The following is a 20782-nucleotide window of genomic DNA, read 5'->3' as shown; positions in this document are numbered from 1 at the left end:
GCTCCCTGGTGGCTGGCTGCAGTATAGGTCATAAGTCTCGCCCCCTCCATGTTTTCTGATGGGACATGAGCCAAACAAAAAAAGTGCACATCTTTTTTTCTTTTTTTTTTCAAAGATGGTTTCTGTCATTTTAGGTAGTTCTTATCACGCTGATCTCTGATCAAGGGCACATTTTTCTGATCAGTTTGTTTTTAATTTGTTATTTGACTATATAAAAAGGGGCTGGTAGGTGCGCAGACTCTGGCTCCAAAGGACATCACCAGCGCAAGATTGCAACACCCATGTCCAGGATATTTTGGCTTCATTTTTTTACAGTGGAAGGAAGCGGAGATGTGTTGTTTATTCTTTTTACAGTATGTTCCAAACCTTTGCCCCCCAATGTACAGAAAACAGTGCACAAATAGGTTGCACATTAAAACATTTTGGGACTATAAACTCTTATAATTAACTATTTTCTCACAATTATCTAACAGAAATCTGGGTGGCATGTTTATTACAACATTGCCTGTGTCGGTGCTGCAGTCAGTGATTTAAGATTTTGTTTCATTGATTTGGTGTTAAACCTTTCAATTATAGATATTACTACACATCCGCATGGATTATCAGTAAACGCATTCATTCATGAACATAAAATTCACTGATCTATACATCAGATAAAGTGTTCTTTATTATTCTCTGAATTACCAATTGACATTCTGTCCATTAAGTAAGTCTTCATTTGATTGCCTTGCAAAGCAATAGCAACCAAATCCCTATAGTACAGGGCTAAACCTCAGGCTGTTAAACAAATGGATGGAGCATGAGTTGTTTGTGAACCTCCCCCCTTATAATACAATTATAATAGTTGGTTATAATAAGTGATTTGCTGAATAAAAAACTGATTGACAACTGGTTCATTTGCCGTATTGATGAGAAGGGGGAACATTCAACCACAAAGTTTTTGCATAAAGTGCCTGTGTTATTTTTTGGGTCGAATCATTTTTCACGAACAGCTCATACAAACATTGTCGCACATGGCACTGCACTCCTTAGGTTCTGAGGAATACACATGCCTTCATACAGTGCCCAGTTGTTGAGATAATCAAACCAAGACACACAGAGATTCCTGGAATTATATTTATTGTTTTACTTTGTCAAACACAAAAACTAACTTTTGTGTTGCAAAATAGAACTGGTGCGAATGCAGATTGATATAGCAAAATTCCAGTAAAACATAGTTTTATTTAGTTAAGACAAACTTAATATAACTAGTAGGGGTGCAACAATTCAACAAGCCCACGATATGGTTTGTATTGCAGTTTATGGGTCATGGTTTCAGTTTCGATTCGGTTTGTTTAGCACAGTGGTTCTCAACCCTGTCCTCAGGGACCCCCTGTCCTGCATGTTTTAGATGTTTCCCTGCTCCAACACACCTGATTCCAATAAAAGGGTCGTTATCCAGCTCTGCAGAAGCCTGGTAACGAATATGCATTTGAATCAGGTGTGTTGGAACAGGAAAACTAGGAAATCTAAAACAAGCAGGACAGGGGGTCCCTGAGGACAGGGGGTCCCTGAGGAAAGGGTTGAGAACCACTAGCACGTTGGGGGGAGAAAAAAAACATTACCTTTTCAGTGTTTTTTTCGCTGCATGAATAACATGTCTTACATCCAGAGATTTGATAACATATGAAATCAACATTATTTCTCAAGCAAATGTTACTCAGGATATTTAACCCTTGTGTTATCTTCAGGTCATTGTGACCCATATTGCAACGCATACAAAAACAAAGTGAAGCATTTTCTTTTACCAGTTGGGCTGTCTCAGACCCCCCACATTGCGACGGTTAAAAGAAAATAATTTTTATTTGTTTTTGTATTGGGTAAAATTGAGTAAACACAACGATGGTTCATTATGAACCTTTGGGTCATGTGACCCGAAGGCAGCACAAGGGTTAAAGCTAACATGTCATCTCCATTCTCCACACATTCTTATCTTGCCTACCTTCGTATGATTTGCCTCTCTCCAGTTCCTTCCAGATCCAAAAAATCGTGGCTTACATGTAAAAACCGGGCCGTGGTTTGTGTGTTTAACAATTAGCTTTTTTTGCGGTTCGGGTTTTGCACCCCTAATAACTAGGGCTATATAAAACATTGTGTCAAAAGTTTAAGCTGAAGCCTAGCAGCCTTTGTGGGTTCACTGTATTTTTGTTTGTTTAGATACTTAGTTTTCTGCTTCCCCTAATGTAGTTGACATGTAATTGCTTCCTTCGAGATTTCACAGCAAAAGTCTTCACCTTAACATATATCTGTTTTTTCTTTGCCTCTTTGCCAGGGGGAGGACCAGGCAGTATTTGACATGGGCGGATATGAGGAATACTTGCGAGAGCAGGTCGGGGACCGCTGGTTCCGCTACAACCCACGGCTCACCTGCATTTACTGTTGTAAGTCGTTCAACCAAAAGGGCAGTCTGGACCGTCACATGCGCCTACACATGGGCATTACTCCATTTGTCTGTCGCATTTGTGGGAAGAAGTACACACGCAAGGATCAACTTGAGTACCATATCCGCAAGCACACAGGCAACAAGCCTTTTCATTGCCACGTCTGTGGCAAGAGCTTCCCCTTTCAGGCCATCCTCAACCAGCACTTCCGTAAGAACCATCCTGGCTGTGCCCCTCAGGAGGTAGCCCACAGTGCCTCCCCAGAGACCACCACAGTGTCTGTCACCTCCAGAGGGGTTCACAATGAGGAGGGTTCACCCTGCCAAGGGCAGCCTGAGGAAGGCAGCAATGAAGGTAACTCCTTTGGAGAAGGAATGCAAGTATCGGTTTCCACTACAGGGCCTGATTGACAGAGAGAAAAAATAGACAACAGGGTTAGAGGGATACAGAGGGTAAGATTTTGAATTATTCAAACCGAAGACAACTGTAAAGTTTTTATTAAAGAAGCTTGGACAGAAAAGGTTGAAAATGTAAGTGATAGGTTACAAATCTGTATGGAATTACATTTTTTGAATCCTTTCAATGATACAACATACAGACGTTTCGAGCAATGCAGCAGTAGTTTGCATTGTTATAATAATATAGAAAACTTTGCATTACATAGTGCATAAATTATATTTACGCTTTAAACCGCATCTACCTTCACAAAACAGATAAAGCTAACATAAGAAGAAATGCCACATACTCCAACAACCTCATATACCACTGAACACAGTGATATTTATTGTCTATTTTGCCTTGTCTATTTTTCTGTGTTACAGTTTTATACTTTTTACTATGAATATTCATAAGATAATGGGGTTTAGTTGCCGGAATTTTGACAAATTCAATTAACTTTGCCAAAATACTTGAACTGTTTCTAAAAATAAATTATTTTTGCCTTGAGACAATCTTGAGTGATTTAGGAATGTGATCGATTATCTGACTGTCTTTCACATACTTGCCAATACTTATTGTGCAACAAACGCTTAAAAGCAACAGAAAAAAGCATTCACTTTGAAAAAAGACAACAAAAAACTTCAAATTCTTCTTAACCTCTTTCGCCCTGACATATTTAAAATAAACATATCTCCACAGCAATGTATCTGTTAAAGATTGTGACATTAGGATGACAATGTGGGCATTACTATGCTTGAGTTACAGATGGAATGGTTGATAATCCTTTGTTTTTTTGTTTTTTACCCCAAAGAAGGTATTTCTAAATGTGCTAGATGATAAAAGTCATAGAAAGTTCTGAATTTCTTTAAATGTTGTCCATCAAGACATTTCTTGGGAGATACATGGTTGTTTATTCAGGCTTTGAAAAATATTTTTACATAACTTTCAGGTAAAAGAGGTTAAGTAAAGACTATAGCAATGAAAAGTTAATATATTGGAAAGAAATATAATGACTTGTCCCTGTGGAAATGTGTAAAATTCAAATGAAGCCATATGCCTTTCAATGCATATTGAAATTCCAGAACGCATGGAAACTTGATTATCTTCAACCTCAGATAAGCTACAATACATCTGTTACCTCGTCACTACGCAATACAGCTCTCCTCCAAACAGATTGGATGATGCACTCAAATTGTTTCTCCCACTTGTATGTGCTGGTTAACTGTTAACTAGTTTTATGAAATTTTTGCTAGTTGGGTCTTCAAAATATTTCTAACTTGTGTATATATAAGGGGGGGAAACTAGACAAACCTGAGGAGAAGGGACAAATAAGGCCTTGTGGGTTTAACATTGCCCCAAGACAGCAGGAGCCCAACAGAGCAATGGATTTCTTATCACCACCAAGAAAGACTGAAGCCTGCTGTATGGTCTCTTCTGGAAAATTAATCCACAAACCAAGGAAGCTTCCTTGAAACCAAAGGAATTGAGTGGAGAAGATTAACTAGCTATGTCTATCACTTGCAAAGGGGAGGACTAAAACATATTTTTACGAAGTATGTAAAGCGATACAGACATTTAAGTTAAAGAAAACCTAATTTACTTTTTTGGAGATTTTTTTTCAAGGGCAGTAGCACATTAGTTGCTATTCTCATTTTTAGACAGAGCTGTGAATCATTTGTGGGTGACTGAGTGAAACAGGTTTTTTGTAACCAAATGGTGAAAAAAAGCTATTGATATGTTCACTGTATGATTTTGTTTATTTATTATCATTTTTATACTGTTACTCGACAGATTTTTACAGTATCCCTCAGTCTGTTCTATTCAGGCAAAACAGGTGCACATGACACCTGTTTATATCAGGTATATTTTGTTTACTCTTTTAAGTTAACACTCCTTTGTATTAAGACAACAAAAGTACTGAGTTTTACCTAGAATCTTGTACTCAAAATACCACATCATCAAGCTTGATTAACCATCAACATCTTGTAAACAGGCCTGTATTAACATTTCTTTATGATGTACCGTATTTTTCGGAAAACAAGCCGCATTTTCTATAACCCGCACCTCACCAGAATGGGAGCTTTATGTTTGTAAATCGGATTTGAACCCGTACTGAAATATATACCGCACTTGATACGGGAACAATGATAGAAAGCAATGCACGAGTAGGCTATAGGTGATCTTACAGCATGCCATAACACGCTTCAGTTGTGGAAAGTATGTCCATGTGTGGCATATAAGTTTAGCTAGCTTGCAAATCCTGAGGATAGCCTACCGAAGTTGAATTAGCCAATTTCGTTAGCGATGCTAGCTAAGGCCATGTTCACAATTGACTTGCTTTTTTTTTTTTTAAGCGCAACCTTCAGCGCCTTTTGAGCGCTTTCAGTGCGAGAATTCTGTAACCTGAACGGGACTCATACATTCTAGCAATACATTATTATCCGTTATTTTCGGCTGGTTACTTATTGATAGCTAGCTACTATGGCAAATGAAATGCAATTACTTGCTTTAGCTTTGGCTTTTGAGGAGCCATAGCCTGGTAACTAAGGTAGAAGGTTACTACGGAAGGTAAACGCGTACCTACTCTCCTCGTCCTGATTGGTCAGCTGTCAGAAAGGTGCTTAATGTCACCCAGGGCTTTTCTGAAAAGTTGAGACAATTGAAATCAAAAAGGAGTCCGGCCTTTAAAATGCGTCCGCCTTTTTCCTTTTCCCATAGGGTTGCACGTAAAAAAGGCGCTGAAGGCAGCACTTTTTTCTGAAAAAAATAAGTCAAGTGTGAACACGGCCTAACGTTGGTTTCCTAGCCGTAAATAACATTTCACTTGGTCTTGCAGCTGTTTGATTTACTGAAATTATTATGAAAAGTTAGGTTCGACTAGCCATTTGCCTACTTTAAGTCAAGCAAGTCACTGTATTTTCAAGCCCTGATACTGTAACTGAGACAACACAGTAAATAATTCCTCTTTCAATAACCCTACGTTCCAGTGTTGAGCATTCAATTAGCTGCACGGTCTGTAGAGATCTTGGGACAAAGGCACTTTTTTGTTCTAAAATCGGGCTATAAGTCGTACAACCACAAAACTGTAAAATTGGGGGACAAACCGCGATTTTATTTCCGAAAAATACGGTAAATAGAAATGCCATAGCTTTTCTCATCTTAAAATAATTTGTGGCAAGCTTGATAAACGTATCAGCATGGTGACATTCTTTACAATCTTAGTCTTAGCATTTAAGGCAATATTGAGACGTGCACATACCCAAAGTTTAGTCGGAAGGGTTACAACCCATTCAAAGTATGGTTCATTCTTATTTTTCATTGTCTTTACAAAAAACACTACTTGGAGGGCCTGTAAGCAATCCTGTCTACAGAAGAAAAATTCAGTCCAGTAGTAAGGGACAGAGACATCATTCAATTTAGGGTAGGGCTGCTAACCCCAGCAAGTTTTTGTTGTTAAAGTAGGTCAAAGCTATGTATACAGAACAATGTATCCAAACATCCCAACTCTGCACGAGAAAGTACATGATCTGATTAATGTGAAGTGTACAGATAATGAGTTTCCAAGCAATTACAGCTTAAAAAGTCTCACCATACATTCCACATTCGCTGCATTCCTCCTTGCTATTTAGCTAGGTTCAGCCATGTGCATCAAATAAATAATAAATATTTTGGTCAATATTTGTTTTTCAGGGCCTTTTTTTATTTTCTCAGAACACTGCAATTACTTACAAGTATAGATTTACTGAGCCCCCCACATGGCAATGCATTTTTATTTGGCGTTGACAATGCCAAATATGACTTATACTAGAATGTACATGCAAATCATGCCAAAAATCACTTTGATGATGATTTAAAATGAGGAACATTTCACTTTTCTTGGGCTTTTATATATTTGTCTGTTGTGTCATCAGATATTCATAACTTATTTTCCATGTCACGTCTGAAATAATTGTTAATATGCAATTACTCTAATGCATATTTAATAATATTGTTGTAAGCCACAAAATAAACAACCTAGATACAGCACTTTGAAAAGGTATTGAGCCCTCACTGTTTTATACAAATAATTCCCACTACCTTGAACTTTATGAATGCCACACTTTAGTATACTCGCAATTATTATTATTTTTAAACATAAAAAATCCTCTTGATCAGTCCAACCACATCTCGCAGCTATTGCAGTTAATACATCTGTTTCACAATGTGAATGCATATTTTTCACAATTTGATGGATCAATATTTGTCCATTCCTGCCAGGTTCCCATGCCAGATTAGGGAATGGTGGTGGAGTCAGTTTTAATGTCTTGCAACAGATGTTCAAAAGGGTTAAGGTATGGACTGTGACTGGGCTGCCTGTGGACATATATTTTCTTCATTTTCATCTTATCTTTCATCTTTCATCTTAAGCAACTCCAGTGTTGCTCTGGCTGTGTGAGACAAACTTCTTCTCCACTTTCTTACCATTAATCCAAGATTGCCAAATCCAGATTTCAGATTGCTTTTGAAAATAATCCAGAGAGCATGATTCCATGAATACCATACTTTAGTATGAATTGTATTACCTGGCTGATGGGCAGTGTTAGATTTATGCTACAACATTTCAATCCAAAAAGTCCTACTTTAGTCTCATCAGACCTCAATACTTTTTACCACATCTTTGAAATATCTTCCAGAAGACATTTTATGGACAATCTTTTTTAGCCAAGCCTTGCTTGCCATAAAGGCACTTTTGGTGCAGATACTTGTAGATTGTTGAGCCATGAACGTCATTTTGAATCACAGCAAGGTTGTAGTTATGTTTTTCCACATACTGAATGATAGACTACACTGAGCTCTAATATATGTTCGGTGTCTATAAGATGGTGTTGTTGATCTATGTTTCTGTATAACTTATCATTCTTTTGTAGATGTTTTGTTTAGTGGAAAATGTCTGTCGTACCTCACAAAAAGTATGTATCCTCTTTATTAATGAAACAATACGTGGTCAAATATTGCACTTAATGAGCGAAGCCGAGTTCAGGCATGGCACTAGGGCAGTGCGCCTCATTACGCTCATTAACTACACCTATGTTAGCCTGCTTCAAGCCCATTGGCCCACGTCCAATAAGGCGGTATTATTAAGCAGCACGGATATTCCTACACTCACCCCCGGTTGTTGTATTACTATGCTGCTACAACCCTCCAGCATCTCTCCCATGTTGGCCAGGTTTCCCAGATTCGTTAAGAAGCTCTTAACGCTATAAGCTTCTTAAGAGCGTTCTAAGAACGCTCTAGAACGCTCCCAAGAAGCTCTTAGCGTTAAGAGCTTCTTAACGAATCTGGGAAAACCGGCTGTTGTCTGTATGTTACTATCAAGGGGGACTATTTCTCTATTTGCTTCCTGCCTCATATTCTATGTATGTTGCTCGCTAATGCTAGAAGCAGGCAGTGCTTCCCCTGGATACATCCAATCCACTAAAGTCAAACCTATGTCCAGGTCTATGTTTAACAATAAATGGTCAAATGAATGTCTTGACTGAACTACTTAACAGTCTGGAAAAAACTTTTATATACTTAAAATGTACAGACAATAACATTTGACAATAGTTTTGGGGGCTGAATACCTTTTCAAGCAATAAAGCCAAAAATATTATCTGTGACTATATTTTCATTAACAGGGATATGTGAAACACTGTTATAGACCTTGGCCGGGTTTCCCAGATTTGTTAAGAAGCTCTTTACGTTGTTAGACTGCTCCCAAGAAGCTCTTAGCGTTAAGAGCTTCTTAACGAATCTGGGAAATGCGTCCCTTAACATTTCTTATACATATTATACATATTCTTAAACTATTATTCCTTTTCCAGAAGAAACCTCCATAGACCTCTTGAGATGTGGGGTAAATGTGTAACCTTAGACATTAGGACATTAGATGCAGCTGCATGCTGTGTTTGCGAGCATGATCCACAACAATAACTTGCATAAGAAAATTTAGGCAGGGGCATCGTTACACCCGTTTTACTGGGGCACATGTCCCAGTATAAATCTGCTGTGCCCCAGTAAAATCAAAAGTTTGAGTTTTAACGATTTACTTTATTAGTCAGTGCATTAATTAAGATTGATAATCCCGGAAAAAATAAACGCAGTATCCCAATCAACGTTTGTAAAAGTGAAACCGAAAACACAAACCGAGGCACACAGAATTCCTTGTCAGCGCGCTCTTCTGAACTTGCCAAATAGCCACTAGCCTGACGTTGTCATACTCATAATTCTAGTCAGAATATGAGTCTGAGAACTCTCCGTTGCGCTTTGGCTACAGTGCTTACAAGCCTGGAAAACAAATGCCTCTTCACTCAATTGGAAAGACCTACAACCAATCAGGCAACGTAATATGTTGTTTGTTCAAAACGAATTCAACTTAAACGCTCTTTTGTGACGTGGGTGATTACGTTACTGTTGATCATCTGTCCATCATCATATAAAGCCCGCCCTGGCAATTTCATTGGTACGCCTCGATTCTGGTTTTCTGTAGTTGTTCCCCAATACGAGACCCTCCAGACCCAACTTCCCGACCAAATTTTTTTGTGGGCGGGGAGAAGTTGGGCTGGCAGCCAGGCTAAATAGCCACTGCAGCACGCACACAGAAGTCCAGGTGTCGGACTCGGCACACAAGTCAGAATTAAGGTAGGCTAAGAAAACATTAAAAAACTGAAGATAGTTTTAAATTATACGTCTACTGATTATAGAGTAGAGTTTTATGTCTAATAACGCCTGATGTGGGTTGTGTTTCTTGAGAGGTATTGCTTAACACCGAGCAGAGGTCATTTGCATTTACTGATAATCCATATGGATGTGAAGTAATATATCCAATTGAAAGGTTTTAATAATCTATTAAGTTAACACCGAATCTTTTAACTGACATCTTAATCACGACTGCATCACGGGAACAGGCACTGTTGTAATATAAATGCCAACCAGATTTCTATTAGATACAGAAAAGTTCATAGTCACAATTCTTTTTATGTGCAACCTATTGTTAAATCAAATAGAAATCACTTTTTTCGCATCTTGATAGCAACCAAACCTAAAGTTTTGTCCGAAATATGAAATCAATCTGACATCTGTGGACGTCACAAGACTGTAATGAACAAAACATATCATTAAGACCATTCCGAGACTAATGATTGGACGGGCTACTTATATGTCTACCTACCTGCGGGCACTCTCTGCCCCTGGAATCAATGCGCGTTACTGTAGTTTTGTGGGAATGGCTTTGAAGGGATGGGGTAGGATATTTTAGTTTGAATCATGTCAAACAGAAGCTAAAATAGCTAGCTTTGCAAAACTTGCATAACCCAGCTTTAAGTCATCACAAAGTATTGTCAGAACTTAACTGATGCATAGTAAAGTGAATAGTATCATCACTGTTCGAAAGAAGTAATTTTTAATCAAATCAAGACCGGCCCTTATCCAGCAGCCATCACTCCAGCATCTCATCCTTGAGTAACCATGCTAATTTGGTACCAGAAAATCACTTACCATTATATCAAACCACAGTGAAAGCTGTTTGGTTTCAGATATTTTTTTCCGCACTCTATGGAATTCCAGGATCTTGACTTTTTCTTGATATGTGTTTAATCACCCTGTATTTTACAATTTTCTAAATCACACCAGGGAAAGCTAATTTAAGGCTATTTCGCTTGTGTTTTGGTTTAATTGCGCATTCAGCAATTATTTTCCCTGCCTGTCAAGGCAGCAAATTGCCTGCAATATCAGCAGATGTGCAAACCCTTGCACAAGTCTGTCATTCAGACAAAGGTTAGCCTATATAGCCCAAATAAGATATGTCTGGCAAACTATGTATAATTTATATACAGTGCTGTAAATATGAATGAATGAAGTATTTGCCCCCTTCCAGTTTTTTGTTGTTGCATATTTGTCACACAATGTCTCGGATCATCAAACACATTTTTATATTACACAAAAATAACCAGAGTAAATACAAAATGCAGCTTTTAAATGATGATTTCATTTATTAAGGGAAAAAAGCTATCCAAACCAACCGGGCCCTCTGTAAAACAGTACTTACCCCTCCTGGTTAAATGTATTTTTCACCTACCTTTATTTAACTAGCATTTGCAACTGCGACCTGGCCAAGATAAAGCAAAGCAGTTTGACACATACAACAACACAGTTACACATGGAATAAACAAACACACAATCAATAGTACAGTAGAAAAGTCAATATACACCATGTGCAAATGAGGTAGGATGAGAAGTAAGGCAATAAATAGGCCATGGTGGCGAAGTAATTACAATATAGCGATTAAACACTGGAATGGTTGAATGTGCAGAAGATGAATGTGCAAGTAGAGGTACTGGGGTGCAAAGGTGCAAGATACATTTATAAATACAGTATGGGGATGGAGCAGATTGGGTGGGCTATTTACAGGTGAGCTACGTACAGGTGCAGTGATCTGTGAGCTGCTCTGATATCATGGAAGAACTGTGATTAACCACATTTTTGGGAAAGATTGGTTCAATTTCACCAGCCACACCTAGGCCTGATTACTCTCAGACCCGGCTTATAATTTATAATAATTAGAGACACAGACAGACTACAGGGCTCCATGAGTCCTCTATTTGGCCAGCCACACTTTATTGTCTCCACTCTCTTCGCACCTGACTCCCTCCTTCACAATCATAGTCCCCTCTTTCCTGCCTAACATAATAACAGCCCACTCAATAAAATATCTTACAAAAGCATTTCTGAAATATCGAGAGGTATAAATGAGCATTTTACAACCTCTTACATCTGGCTGCAATGAATGGCCATATTTTGTACAAAGAGTGTGTGAACGTAACAATAAGGTAGGATACATGAAATGTATTCAAGTAGGTCTATCAGAATGGAATGCTTGGAATGTTGGGTAACTGAATTTGAGTAAGCAAGACAAAGTTGAAAGGAACTGTTGAGACCAATCCGTTGATTCACTAGGCAATCGATCATTAGAAAGGGGGATGGGACATCGCTTTCAAAGAGCCTGAAAGATGCCTTCCTGGTTTACCAGCTCAATAAAAAGAAGAAAGCCTGTGCTCAATGCAATACCCGAGATTAGCCTTATGCTATTTGGTTCCTAGATGTAAAGGTAACAAAACAGGCTATTCTAAACTATCTGTCAGGCTAATCGTAGTAGATAGGCCGCCTACTTGATTTATCAAATGCAACTTTCGTTTTATATGTGCTACTGCCCTTGCATAACCTGCTATCCACACTTGTGTCCTGACAAGAATTGAAGAACATCAACTTACATGTTTTGCCAGTATAACTGGATCAAATTACACCATTAAATGTTTATGATGTCCCTGTGTGTTTATACTTTTGACTGGGGACAACAACGCAATCTTGTCAGCCGACTATAACATGTTGATTCAGTTAGCACGTAGCACGTCTAACCCGCAACGTTTGACATCCTTTAGCCAATAACTTACGTTTTGCTGAATGATTGAAGGGTTAGACAACAAAAGCTCTAATGAAAAATCACTAACAACATGGAAATAAACGACGGATTGACAAAGGCATGTTCATTTTAGACTGTGCCTTTGCTCCATGCAACAAGCGCCATCTAGCGATCATAAGATGTCAGTAACAACGCCCCTGTTTGTAGACTCGGGTCATTCAACCCTTCAGCTTAACAGCGCTATAAGTAGGGGAAAATGGCCCGGGGCTTCTAGTGTTAAGGAGTTCCCCTCTTTGGTTGCCCAGACCCAACTTTCCTCTAAATGACATCCCCCAGCAGTAATCCCAGTTACTTAAACATGATTTTATGGATGTATTAAAGTTTTTAAAGATCAGTGGGAGGATAATTTTATGTCTGGTCCCATCCCCATACTAGGTTGAATGTTTGGATAGGAGTCTGTATGCCGTGCCAAAGATTGTCATTTAGACAATCAAATTGCTGTACCATTGGGAAAAAAATCATGTTTTAAATGTTGGACCCTGGCAAAGCACTTTTTAAATATATCGCACACATTTTATTCAGCACATTACTGGACCAACCCACAACAAAGGCCATACCTTAGATTTGGTAATCTCAAAAGGTTTAAATCTCATTTATGTCATCGATTCTAGATCTAACTGTGTCAGATCACTGTTGTATCTCTGTCAATGTATTAAATGTAAAGGCTTTCTGTAGAACTTAAAGAAATAAATAACTGATTGTCACTTAAACTGATTCTGATGCCTAAATCTTTTGAGTAGTATGTGGAAAGGATGAAATGCAGTTGATTTAAGACCTGTTTTAAGGCCGATTTATACTACTCTGACTCCGTTACGGACGGACAGACGGACTCTGACGGATTGGTAAAATTTATAGTACTCCAAAGGCTGTGGATGCTGAAAACAATTTACTGCCAGAAGAGTAGGTGGCGCTGCATTGCGATGCTAGCTAGGTTATCAAAAAGTAGGGGCAAATTTACAAATGAGCCGTTTCATCAATAAAATAAGCACATTTTCAGCAACTACACTGCCCATTTCTCGTCACATTTTAATTCAGATGCTAATTTACATGTACTGTTTAGCTGAAATATGAAACCCCGCCCCTGACGCAAGCGGTTCTTAATACGGACCAATGAAAGCCAAGGGGTATCTGTAAAATGACGGATGGACGGATAGACAGGAAAATCCGGAGGTGCAGGTAGAGCTCTCCGAGGGGCTCAGAGAGACCTCGAAGAGGACTCGGAGAGGGCGTTTCACGTCGGAGATAGCGTTCCCTGTGTCCGTGAAAACGGAGTAGTATAAATCGGCCTTTAGGAAGATGGCCTTGCATGTGTTGTTCGGAGTGAAATAAAAAGTTTTGCAAACGGCATGGTAGTCATCAATTTGTCAAAAAAGTTATAGACTTTCATGCAGGATTCCAACTCATAGTAGAGATAATTTGTCTCTCTGAAAAAACAGTAAGTATTTGTTTTAGTTAATAATTGTGAATGTATCATTATGTTATGAATTTACCTGGGGAGGCACATGAACATGGACTAGCCACACACCATCCACACTACGTTTGTTCTGTGGAACAGTTGCACAGTCCGGTTGTCGATGTCTGGCAGAAATCCATGGATGCCGCTATTGTGGTAATTAACACATGAATTAGCGATATTACCATTAGTTTACCCTGTTAATTCAGGGTTTTAGTTCACACAGTTAACTAACAGTATTAGTTCGCATGTTTAAAGTAGTTAACTCACCTGTCAGTTCATGTGTTAATATCGATAGGAATTGATCCATGATGCCGGATTTAATTAATAGTAAATCGTATGTGATTTACTGATTAACACATTGTGTTAAAGATCAATGCATAATTAAGTACCTTCTGAGTTACTAACTTATTCATGCATTAGTTAAAATTCATGCATTATCATTAATGGCCTCTAAAAAATTGAAGTAAAGTGTAACCAATTAAATGCTTGGAAAATTGATATACAAGAAGACATTGATGAGGCAGATTGGAAAAAGGCTTGCCAAAAAGCACAAACAGAGACAATAAATACAAGGTTTAAATTACTTTAGTATATATGGTTAATGAGGATGTACATAACTCCTGTCAAACTTCATTATATATCTGCTGATATTCCAGCTGTATGTGCTAAATGTTTAGATGAGAAGGGTACTCTGTATCACTGTCTTTGGGAATGTCCAAAAATCCAAAGGTTTTGGAAGGAAGTTGTGGGATGTTTGTCAGAGATATTTAACAACAAAGTCCCTTTAAATGTTAACCTCTGTGTTCTTGGAATACATCCGGCTGACCTTATACAAACATCGAAAGACTAAACTGCTGGACTTTGGACTTCTTCAAGCCATGTTGGAAGAGTATGGACACTCCATCATTGAAAATGTGGATAAGGGAATTTACGGAATGTATTGGTCCAAAAACACTAACTTACATTGCTAAGGGCAAGCGGAAAGTCTTTGTTCAGCTCTGGAAACCATACATGAGCATCATAAACACTGGAAGTATAGATTTTACCTGAAAGAGCATTGTAAGCTATCTGGTTTTATTTTTTTATCCATTTGGTTTTATTTGTAATCTATCAATACAAGTGTGTGTGGGTGTATTTGTGTAGATACGTGTATTTGTGCTATGTATATGTTGCTGGCTCCAAACTGTTGTATGTTTCTTTGCAATGACATTATGTAAAATAAGAAAATGACAAGAAATATAACCCCCAACTTTACATTATACGACGCCTTATCTCTCTGGAGAAGCTTCAAAGGCTTGATACCAGTACCTCTGGCTCCCGCTCCCCAGGGGGGAGCCATCCTTCCTCAACCTCTGCTAACCCAGAGGAACGCAGGGCTAAGGGATTTACCAAAACCAAAACTGACCTTTATGGATGTACAAACATTTATCAAGGACTACACTGTTCATGGACACTACAACGATGATAGGAATTGATGTGTGCTATTCTTCTTTATTTTCTGTGTTGATTTAATTGATGTTATTGATGTCCCTGTACTTACTGTAAGTCGCTCTGGATAAGAGCGTCTGCTAAATGACTAAATGTTTTAATGTAAACTTAGAGACAAGTTTTTGAATCTTGGTATCAAACTAATTGCAATCTACTAACAAAACAATTTATCATGTGGTGTAGATAGATTTTGAAGTATAACCAATACATTAACCTTCTAAGGCTATGATCCCAAAATTTACATTCCATTGACACCTATCTGTGAATCAGATTGGACAACACTCAATCTCAGGAATTGACCAATGAACTGGTTTACAAAGACACTCCCTCGTTTTCGGATTATTAAAACTAACAAAGAACAATCACTTGTTGAGTCAATTTTTATTGCGAGTCCAGTGATACCGGCATTCAAAAGGATCTTGCCAAGCTTCTCCTTTGAATTAATTTGGCTAGTGATTGCAACGCTACCAGACACAAATTGTATGTGTAGCTATATTTTTTGTGACATTGGCATGAAGTTGGTGTGACGGGTATGTAATAGCCGTAGCCACGCTCCATCAATACAAGGCTCGTTCGCCACTCACTGGGCTCGAACGCACGACCTCCGACTTGCCAAGCATGACCACAACCAGCTACGCCAAAGAAAAGCTAGCTATTCGTTGACGTGGGTGGCCTGTTACATACCTGAGGAGTGAGTTTCACAGGTTCACACCCGTTACATTGGCATGAAGACTATTCTCATGAGGGGCCTTTGTTTACTCTACTCTACAAAGTGAGACTGGTAACATTGACTGGTATTGCCGATCTAGACTGAGACACCTTTGTGTGTTGTATTCATTGTTTGATTGCATCATTTCTTATCAATAAACTACAAAGAACTTGGTCTGGCATTTAACCTTGTATTCTTCTCCACCCAAATTAGAGCATAACATTACCGCTAGACTCTTCCAGTTACCAGACAGGCCTGATTCTTTTCCCCTCTTCCCGCTTTTTTTTCCCTTTCCATTGTTCCAATTGTTCATATTGTTGTCCAACTCTAATACTAACTACACAATGTTGGTAACGAACGGCCTTTCCATGTTATTACCCTGATGCAGACATGAAAATCCCTCACCTTTCAGCGAAATTCGCCGTTTTGAAACCAAAATAGGTGACCTACGTGAATCGTGTAGAACAATTTTACGTAAGGATAACGTAGAGAAGGATCAATGCTGGGATATAGCCAATGCCATGTTTATGTACCATGTCAGTAAAAAAGGAAAGCTCAGAGTAGCTGAAAGGCATGGTGACCGGCGTGGAGAAATGCGAGTCTGGTGTGAACAGCTTTTGCTCAGTCGTAGCCGATCGTAGCCGATCGCAGTGCTTCCCGGCGCATCCAGGCGCTTCACAGCCAGTGTGTCCCAGCCCTTATCCAGAAGTAGATGTCACACAACAGTCTCCCTTGGCAGGTTCTCCATGTCCCTCTCCGCTCCTCATACAACTATATACTCATATAACATCTAGTCAATGGTGCAGTTCACACCAGACACGCCGGAGGTTGTGTCAAGCCGTAAGGTAAAATATAAAATAAAAGTCCCAAAATCGGGAGCCTGTTCCATAAAGCCCCCGTTCACTTCAAAATAAAAACACATTAAAACACTGTACATTTAAACACTGTGCGGACTCACGATTGTATTTCACCTCACTACTTCGGTGGCAAAAAGCCAAAAGTCTAAGGATTATACATCATGGATGATGTGAGATTCATCCTAGAAGTTGAGCAACACTAGTTGTATGACACCACTAAAGCGATGTCAGAGAGAGGGCCGGTTGGAGATTGGCCGCTATTTTTGACTATCCCAACCAATGGCCAGTCCACCCCTGGGACAGGAGGTCCCTGAGGACAGGGTTGAGAACCTAGCCAGTTATCTTGGCAAAACATGTAGCCTAATGTTCTTTATTTATTGTCACGACACAGCCCAAGTAGGCATACGTAAAAATGAAGCTAATTCGTTTCGAAATTCTTGGCCAGTGTTTTCCAACTTTTTTTCAGTCAACCTTTTTTTCACCCATAGAAAAGTTTCAAAATGTTGTGGCATGGCCATCGAACGGCCGTAGGTAATAACAAGCTCTGATGTTCGCTCCCATTTCCTCGCATAAAATCGAAAATAGACAACTTCAGTGGGCGTGCCTTGATGAAATTAACTAATCTACTGCTCTGTCCAATCGGCCTATATCAGAGTTCCTCCGGGAGTGTCTTTGCTACTAGTGCCTCCCTATGTAAAAACACATTCTGTGTATGATGTAATGCAAGTCAGGGAGTTTCACTGTTCATGCGAGCGCGCACTGTGTTTTTCAATTGGTAAAACGTTGTAGAGTGAAGATGATGTATTTTTGTCTTATTTTTCAGCCCCCTGGTTTTCGATCGTCTCTACTAGCTAGCTTTCGATCTTAGTGTCACTGTTGTGTGTAAGCGAGACAAAGGGGGCGGGAAAAGGGCTGCACTGACGTTCATTTGGAATAGACCAACCGGCCTTGGGGAAAGGGGGGCCGGCCAACCGTGTCACTCAATCTTCTGCCAACATTTTATGAGTAGTGTCTCAAAGTATCTCGGCTCATCGGGAATTTTCCCGGTGCTCCGGATGGCCAGTCAGCTACTGGTTGAAGTTCAGCCTATTCAATTTAACAACTTTCAGAAGGACAAGACAGGCAGTGGATAATATCTTAATATCTTTTTGGGAGGTATTTTTTTGTCATTTTCATTCATTCCTTTGTGTAGCCAAAACACTGTTTGTTAAAGACTGAAAATAAATTAATATGTAGTTTACATGTTATTAACTTTGATATTTTCCTATTTTTGATACTGCCTTACATTTTGTTTGAGAGGCATAGCCTCTGACCCTAAATCAAATCAAATCAAATGTATTTGTATAGGCCTTTTTACACGCAAGCATGTCACAGAGGGCTTCACATACCCCCATAGAACTGCCCCTCAACCAACCTAAACCCTCAAGGAAGACAAGGAAAAACTCCCAACGGGAATTTTTTTTGGAAGAAACCTTGGGAGGAGCAATTCTGAGAGAGATCCCCTCCTCCAGAGACGGTAAGGTAAGAGAGAGGAGCAGAACACAAGCTAAACATAGTCATACAATGTCAATGGGTTTTGAAACACCAAAATCCATTGTTCGGCTTTATAGACGTTGGATGGGACCGGTGTTGGCTGTCATGGAGACTGGGTTCCGGTAGACGACCTGGTCCAGCGTTGGTAGACCGACGACCAGGCAGGTCCTGACAGCTCAAACCCCCCACACCACAGGGGATGTGTGGGGGGGGGAAGAGAGAGGAGAGCAGGGATTAGAGAATGCCAGGAGCAGCTAACAGTTACAGTCATAATAGAATGAGATCCCCGCCGATCAAGTGTGGACTAGTGCAGCAATTTAACAGAGCTAAAAGGGTATTTGATGCAGCCCCACACACCAAGACATTGACAGCCCCCCTCAGTTGGAACATGAAATCTGTTCCTGGGGAAATAACTCTAAAATAAGTTATGCTTATACAAATAAGGATGAAAACAACCAGTCAGCTACTGGTTGAAGTTCAGCCTATTCAATTTAACAACTTTCAGAAGGACAAGACAGGCAGTGGATAATATCTTAATATCTTTTTGGGAGGTATTTTTTTGTCATTTTCATTCATTCCTTTGTGTAGCCAAAACACTGTTTGTTAAAGACTGAAAATAAACTAATATGTAGTTTACATGTTATTAACTTTGATATTTTCCTATTTTTGATACTGCCTTACATTTTGTTTGAGAGGCATAGCCTCTGACCCTAAATCAAATCAAATGTATTTGTATAGGCCTTTTTACACGCAAGCATGTCACAGAGGGCTTCACATACCCCCATAGAACTGCCCCTCAACCAACCTAAACCCTCAAGGAAGACAAGGAAAAACTCCCAACGGGAATTTTTTTTGGAAGAAACCTTGGGAGGAGCAATTCTGAGAGAGATCCCCTCCTCCAGAGACGGTAAGGTAAGAGAGAGGAGCAGAACACAAGCTAAACATAGTCATACAATGTCAATGGGTTTTGAAACACCAAAATCCATTGTTCGGCTTTATAGACGTTGGATGGGACCGGTGTTGGCTGTCATGGAGACTGGGTTCCGGTAGACGACCTGGTCCAGCGTTGGTAGACCGACGACCAGGCAGGTCCTGACAGCTCAAACCCCCCACACCACAGGGGATGTGTGGGGGGGGGAAGAGAGAGGAGAGCAGGGATTAGAGAATGCCAGGAGCAGCTAACAGTTACAGTCATAATAGAATGAGATCCCCGCCGATCAAGTGTGGACTAGTGCAGCAATTTAACAGAGCTAAAAGGGTATTTGATGCAGCCCCACACACCAAGACATTGACAGCCCCCCTCAGTTGGAACATGAAATCTGTTCCTGGGGAAATAACTCTAAAATAAGTTATGCTTATACAAATAAGGATGAAAACAACCAGTCCCCCGTTGTCTCCAACTAGTAACAAAAACTATAACAATAATAATATACAGCAACAGAACTATAACAGTAACAATATACAATTAACAGGTTTACTTTATTTGTAACATCTACACCCCTAGTCAACTGTGTATTGAAGAGGTCTGTCCTTACCCACTGATCAGTTAATAATTAAAGATAATGATTGCTTTATTACTTTTATACAGTTTGGAATACTCTGAATATAATAAACAATGTTTGATCTATACCCTGCTATATTAAGCTCATGAGAACATAACCCTTAGTCATGTCCAAGAGAGAAATATTCCCATCTATGAATTATGTTGCTTGTATCATTGATAAACTGACATTTTGCTGTTTTCTTATGCCTGTATAGCCATAAGTTAGTTCTTTGTAAGTGTGACTAGGAAATGCCTGTGACACTAGTGTAGGTCAGAGGTTTCAATATTACCAAAGTGTACAATACAAAGCAACTTTGAACAAGGAAAATAGAAGGAGAGTTTCATTTCTGGGAGCCCTATCTAAAGGCCTAAACAAAAGCTATCTAGACGAGCATGCAGCGTCCTCTTTCTGTGCTTGCAGAAGCTATGTTGATTATCACCCTCTGACGTTTCTTGTGAGTAAAACTCCCCATATTGGGATCATATTTAACTGCCCTGATTCCTGTACTCTTTGTCCAGTCTTCTGAGAAGCTCAACTTGAGTGTATCAGACACCTGCACTTTATAGATCTGTAATAAATACGTTGATTTTGTCTTTAACTTGTACTTGGTGATTCACTTCATTGACTTGGTACTTTCACAACAATAGGGTACTATCTAATACGTCTTCAGTATTAACCCTGTAAGTTTGTCTGCAGTTGTGAGTTTAATGGTATAGAATCATGTGTTCAAGCTTAACATGAGCAATATCAATAGGTTAGTGACAAATACACTTTTGTATCACGTTATAACAGTCTGCAGGTTTCTGTTAGTGTACCGTCCACACAAAAAATAGAAACCTT

At 39.3% G+C, this 20782-nt stretch overlaps 1 protein-coding gene across 3 annotated transcripts in view; it reads left to right on the top strand.

Annotated features, from left to right (window-relative positions):
- zbtb37 (zinc finger and BTB domain containing 37) overlaps positions 1 to 15406 on the top strand; it is a 41142-nt gene extending 25736 nt beyond the window's left edge. The window contains exons 3-4 of one of the 3 annotated variants that reach the window (XM_084692390.1): positions 2312 to 2420; positions 2594 to 15406. In XM_084692390.1, coding sequence (XP_084548516.1) covers positions 2312 to 2420; positions 2594 to 2830 — 346 coding nt within the window. In that variant the 3' untranslated portion in view covers positions 2831 to 15406. Of the gene's footprint in view, positions 1 to 2311 lie in introns of all 3 variants that reach the window. The other 2 variants (XM_084692388.1, XM_084692389.1) reach the window with 2 other exon arrangements.
- The last annotated feature ends 5376 nt before the right edge of the window (positions 15407 to 20782 follow it).

This window comes from Hypomesus nipponensis, chromosome 26 (genome assembly GCF_054491055.1).
Source record: "Hypomesus nipponensis isolate SF chromosome 26, ASM5449105v1, whole genome shotgun sequence".
NCBI classification, from domain to species: domain Eukaryota; kingdom Metazoa; phylum Chordata; class Actinopteri; order Osmeriformes; family Osmeridae; genus Hypomesus; species Hypomesus nipponensis.
This window is presented reverse-complemented; position numbering and strand designations above follow the sequence as displayed.